Below are 6,231 nucleotides of genomic sequence, written 5' to 3' on the forward strand. Positions count from 1 at the left end.
AGTCTGCATGCGTGATGTGTCAGGAAGTCTTTTCAGCTCCTTCCTCGTGCCGTCTCCTAGGCAACCTGCGTCTTAGTGCTAGTGCGGTCGGCAGGGAAACGGCGAGGTTGGAGTATAACTAGTTAAAGCTCCATCTTGCAGCGCCACACTGCTTCGGCTTCTAGCTACGACTTACTTTCAGCTTTGGACAAGGTGCAGAGATTAGAGTCGATCAATGCCAGCTGGAAATGCTGCAGAGACAAAAGAAGAAAAAGGTTTTTGGTTGTTTTTATGGAAACAGGATCTCATGTCTGTGTGATTTGTGTCATTAAAAAAAAAAAAAAATCTGTGGGCCGATATCTGAGGGAAATATGGGTGCTGCTCCAGTCTGATCCCCAACAAACCGTGAACAAACCCGGGTGACTGGAACATGAGAGGACGGTGGACGCTGCAGGGCTGAACCAGACAGGTTTTATCTGATGGAGCCCGAACTCTGAACCCCGCCACCACAGGAAACACAGAGATCGTTTCTTACACCGCCTTTGAACGCATCACCAGAACTGCCATTTCTGCAGGAAAACACCACCCTAAAATTTACTTTATTTGAGCTTTGTGGTGTTATTCCCTCAACAAAAACGTACCCCTGGAGTGTTGATTCCTCAGACTTTCATGCATGTCTGAGAAATCCTTGAATTGCCTGTGTCAACCGTTCAGGGCTGCCTAAACGTTTGCTCTCAACGCTCCACCTTGGAGTTGAAGTCTCCTCACAAAGCCTTCCCCTTCCATTCAGTTCCTTCAAACTAGTCAACAACAATTAGCAAACACCTGGTGAAACTGAGCATCAGCTAAGTTCTTCAACATCTGAAATACTTCTCAGTGCAACACTCCTAAGAATGTTGTTGTGATGACTTCCTGAAGGCGTAGTGTCAGAAAAAGCAGACGCTTCTTAAAGAGACTGGGGCCCAATTTTAAAGTGTTAAACTGCAAAGTCAACATTTTGTTTTTAGTCATGTTTGACATACAGTATGTTTTTATAACAGTTCAAGATAACGGACTGTTTCGTAAACAGAGCGCTGCTGTGTGACCTCAACACACTTCTGCACATGTGGGTCAGTTTGGGGTCAGAAATCATTCACACAGAAGTTTCTGCAGTCGGGTTTAATTTGTAGCATGAAGGACCACGCAAACAAAATTGAATTTTATCAACAAAAAAAAAATCCGAATTTGGCATCAAGACCTGCTGAGTGAACATAGCCATAGCTACCTGATGGTGCCATAAAATGGGACTATGTGCCTGGAAAATACCCCTTCAATGTGCCCTCCATGTCTGAGGCAGTCAGCTTGGCTGCCACATCACAGAAAGACACATACTGGTTGTCATCCATTTAATCTCCAGTGGCAACACTCAACAGCATGGCCTGAACAGGCAACATGAAAAGACCTTCAAGTCATCCAAACATTGATGTGCAGCTGCACTAACAGAGGGCCAGTTCCATCATCAGACAAAGAACAGATGTTTCTACGTTATTTTAGGAGTGAAAGAAGCAAACCTCAAGAAAATGGTTAGACCTGACCAAATCCAGCAGGCTGAACTGTCTCATACGTAAACAGATTATAACTGGTACCAGATCGGGTCAGCAGCAACTCCAGTGTGGAAATTGTAGGACTAAAAATGAAGGAAAGGTAGCCATCGTTATTATCTACCAAAGAGGAGGACATGCAGTCAGAGGGACCACAAAACCTTCTGCAGACACCAGCTATGAAGAGCCAAGTTCAGGAAAAGCCACACATCTATCCATACTTTAGGATGTTTGACCCGAAGTGAGTCCAACAGATAACAGGAAGGCTAAAGGTCATCTCGCAGAGTTGATCTGATTGAATCCTTTCAGTTTTCAACCTGACTATCCCGGAAGATTTAGGGTTCATTCACACCAGATCTGTCTACTCCGCTTTCATCAAACTCTGGTTTGTTTGGCTAGAAAGTCCAGTTTGTTTTGGAAGATGTAAATGTGCAAACAAACTGATGTGGAACAAAAAAAAAACTCTGGTCTACCTAAAAAACCTAGGTTTGGTTGAAGTGAACTCTGGCAGCATATGTCAACGCCAACACCAGAAGCAATAAGCGGACTATAGCGCAGGATGTTCTGGGTAAGTACAACCAAAACAAACACAAGAAACTTGTGCTAGTGGGGGGAAACAAAAGAGAAATCCTGTATCCACTAAAATCGGACTACTCCATTTTTGTTTACATCTTGTGAAGGAGGACGTTGTACTCAGTGCCCTTCGGTTATCGTGTCATTTCCTTAAGTGGTTCTTGGTGCAGCACCAACACAGGCCAGGAGGATCTCGTACAGCTCCACTCTGTTAATTTGTGGATGTACGCAATGAAGAAACACGTCGAGGAGGCGCTACTAGACGCGACCTGGGAGAGCAAGCCAGTGGTCTGATAACTTTGTAAACAATGTAGTCGATGATGAGGAAAAACTTTCGCTTGTCCAAGCCTAGCACCAACTATTGGCATGGCAGGGGCATTACACCTTTTCGATTTATGCCATTTCTGTGTAAACAAAGATTGTAATTAGAACGTCTTCATGTAAACGTGTTAATAGAAACGAAACAAAAATTCAATTTTCGTTGGATCATTGTCGTGTAAACGGGGCCTAAACTGATGGAATACCGTCTTTTCCTCTTGTCACTCACAATTTAAACAATCTCCAGACTGAAAGGGAAATTTGGTTTCTGAATCGAAAACCCTTTGAATCGAATCACTAGACTGGAAGATTTGTGTCTACTGCATATATAAGACGCATATAACAGTTTAAAATATCCACCGCATGTTCATTTAATCCGTCTTCAATAGATTGCTAAAAGCCTGTTTTACATCAACTGCTCTCTCACACATTGTGACATCGCCTCTGTTGCTAAGGGCAGGTTACCTAGAAATAAAAAAAAATCCTTTTAAAAGCTGGTCTTATGTCTTCTTCTGTCAGGGAGACATTAGACTGGGTTCAAATCAACCAAAAATTGGAATTCCGTCTCTACATCCGTAGGTGGCTTCAAGGTGACAGGCGGCAGCGTGACCCTGTGCGGGTTCACGCATTCGGAAAGGAGCCGACAGTATCTGGGTCACGTTCTGAGGACTAGAACCCGCTGCAACCACAAACAGCCAGAAGGTACTCCTCTGGCAAATCCGTGAGGATTTCTGACGAGGCGCGCGCTGTTATCCGTCATCCAGGCCGAGGCTAAACATAGCTCCTACCCCAGGCTCTGCTACACTCACAGTAAACGTCAGGCAGATAAAACCTATCCAAATTACTGCATGAACAAATGAAGGGAACCAGCTCACAATGAAGTGGCGTTTTAAAAGTCAAGCATTAGCAGTTAAAAAAAAAACATCACCAAATCCCATATGCCTTGATTTCAGAGACTAAAAGGCGTTACCTAGACGGCGGGTCTTCCTCAGACTTCTCTATCCTTCACACTCGCTCTACACCCGGCCAGATAATGCCGCAGGATTGTCAGCTTGGCATTCCACCTCCCTCCTCACATCTTGCTTTCCTCATTCTCTCCCCCGTCTCTCTGCTGTCTTTCTTTTTATCTATCTCCCCTCCCTCCCTCCCTCCTTCCCTCCCTTCCTCCTCCTCCTCTCTCCTGGTGTCACTGATTACCATTCAGCAGACGGCTGCAGAGGAGAGAGCACGGAGATGACACACAATACCTCAAAGCACGCACGCACACACGCATGCACGCACCAGCTTCCCCTCCTTCCTCATATCTGTTCTCTGCAGCTGCGGGAGGCAACAGCACACAAACACGTTTTCCCTGAGCTGACGTAACAAGCGCAGGTGGGATCGATGAGGACAGGTGCGACGTATGTAACGTTTGGTTCCTAATGGGAATGCAACAGGTTCAGTATCTGATCAGGATCGTTCACGTCTTCCCTTCTTTCTCTACCTTTATTGTGTCCCCGTTCCTCTGAAGAGGCGCCTACTCCTCCCTGTAGGTAACTGGGGCAGGCATGTGTGAGATTCTGTTGGTGGGAGTGTGTGGCTGTGATAGTCTGTGAGCGGCTAGCAGTGACTCAGGACCGAGGGGGAGGGCAGCATCCAAAATTAAGGACAAACAGCATGAGCAGCCTGCTCAATGCAACACTAGCTGCAGCCAGAGAGGGCCTGATCTGGTCTCAATGTCGCTCACAGGGATTTCTCATCAGAGTAGGCAGAAATCACATGAGGTGTACCCCAAGGTTCAATCCTCGGACTCCTCTTATTTAATGACTACATGCTGCCACTAAGATGAATTAGAAGAGATGAACGGATCCGATATCAACTTCTGTATTGGTGCGTACAGATAATAAGCCCGAGCTGTAAGGGCAGATCTATTCTGTCAAATTCTATCCTTTTTACTCCGAGCGACGTAATGCATTTTTTATTTTACATTTTATTTAGAATTCCTAATTACACTCTCAGTCATTTGAAAGAAGGTTTGTTACAGTTTAGTTTTTACATGTTTGACCAAGGTAGTCAAACTACTGCTTTTGTCAGTTTCACTTTCTTCATTATTTTAAATCGGCCGTTATACTCCTATTTGTGCAGACTAAACAAACTGACATTGTGTTGTTTTTACATGTTTGACCAAGACTGTGAAGCTACTGGTGCATTTCAGTGTGCTGTACTGGTGCAGAGTTATCAAATATATTCGCAATTCAGTACATTTATGTCTATGTTTGAGTCAATTCGGCACTTTTTCTGTATCGGATCGGTATTAACCGATACTAGACCTCAGATATCGGTATGTTTATCATTAGTGAAAAAGTGTACTGCTGCGTCCCCATTAGTAAATCAAGCAGATGATACACAGCTCTACATTACAAGTGACTCCAATTAATGGGTAATTGTGTTCACTGGCTGCTCATCAAGAAGGCACATTTTTAGGGTAATGTACCTCTAGTCTGGTCTCGTGGGAACAATTTATTCGTTAGGGACCACAGTTGCTCGCTAATAGCTGAAATCTTAGATCAAATAAACCAAGTATACCATAACATGTATTAATACGCATTAACAGCTCTACTGCAGAAACTAATATTTACAGTTTTCCTTATTTCTTCTCCTGTGGCTACAGCCAATCAGTGGCAGGGAAAATCAACAGCCCTCCTGTATTGGCTGCGTTGTAAACTCCAGTCAGTAGCGTGTCTAGTTTTGCACTGAAGCATTGGCGTTTCCCAATCTTTAGAATATTTTAGATATGGTCTGAGAAATAATATGCATGCAGCAAATTTTTCCGTGAATAATGCGAGTTGCGTCCCACAGAAGAATCAGAGAATAGAGAATAAATCTGGCAATACTGAACTGGGAATAGACGAGGGTCAACTGTGTAAGAAATTAAAAACTACTCTGGTTATTCTCTTAAAAAAATAAAAATAAACTCTGCTTTGGACACACCAAGCAATGAAGAGTTTTAGGGGTTCTCCAACAGTTAAATCTGAGAACAGACAAGATTATAAGTCATTTTTCCACGTGCAAGACAAGTCTTAAGGGTTTCTGTAACCTTGTTGATGTAAAAGGTCAGATTATATTCAGGAATATTGTTTTCGCACAATCTTGTGTGATTTGGAGTTGGTTGTCCAGGAACAAACAATCTATGACAGAACGTCTGGACCATAACAAGGCCAGGGATCAGATCACAATCTGAAAGTTTCAGGCTACAGCAGGGCCAGAACCATCTGGACAGATCTGGTTCACAGGTGTAAATTTTATTCTTCCTAATAACAGCTTTTGTCAGAAGAACTGGAGACATGGAGTCTATTTCAGGCTTCCAGCACAGACCAATGAAAAGTGACTCAACACCAACTGTACTGGCCTTTCATATCCAACACAGACATCTTGTTGATGTAATCCATCACCAGTCAGCCATACTGGACTAGATTTAAGAGACTGCTTGAATTAAATTGTAAAAGACAAAACATTTTAACCAGTAAATGTTTTTCCTGTATATCACCTGAACAGCCCAGAACTCATCACTCAGCCTGTTGTTCTGATTTACCTTTAAGCTGGACTCGTAGTCTGTGTTGACTTTGAACATGAGCCCCAGTCTCAGATGAATTTCTTTCGCTCGGGAAAACGTTGGGTCGATGTAAAGCACCTCTTGGAACGCCTTAATTGCCCTGGAGAGAAAAAAATAAATGAAAAAAATCAAAAGCTGAAAACAAACTCAAGTCTGACTCGGATAACTGTCCTGCCAGAGTATTTAATA

The 6,231-nt window shown here is 43.4% G+C and overlaps 1 protein-coding gene across 3 annotated transcripts in view; it reads right to left on the bottom strand.

Moving 5' to 3' along the window:
* Positions 1 to 6,231, bottom strand: part of kdm6a (lysine (K)-specific demethylase 6A) — a 45,147-nt gene that overhangs the window by 20,949 nt on the left and 17,967 nt on the right. For 2 of the 3 annotated variants that reach the window (XM_015030677.1, XM_015030676.1), the window contains exons 6-7: positions 6,022 to 6,142; positions 176 to 230 (exon numbers count right to left, since the gene is read on the bottom strand). In XM_015030677.1, the coding sequence (XP_014886163.1) occupies positions 176 to 230; positions 6,022 to 6,142 (176 nt within the window). Of the gene's footprint in view, positions 1 to 175; positions 231 to 3,420; positions 3,571 to 6,021; positions 6,143 to 6,231 lie in introns of those variants that run through there. The other variant, XM_015030679.1, reaches the window with a different exon arrangement.

Source organism: Poecilia latipinna, unplaced genomic scaffold (assembly GCF_001443285.1).
Source record: "Poecilia latipinna isolate Pla-1442-1.1 unplaced genomic scaffold, P_latipinna-1.0 Scaffold189, whole genome shotgun sequence".
Classification (NCBI taxonomy): domain Eukaryota; kingdom Metazoa; phylum Chordata; class Actinopteri; order Cyprinodontiformes; family Poeciliidae; genus Poecilia; species Poecilia latipinna.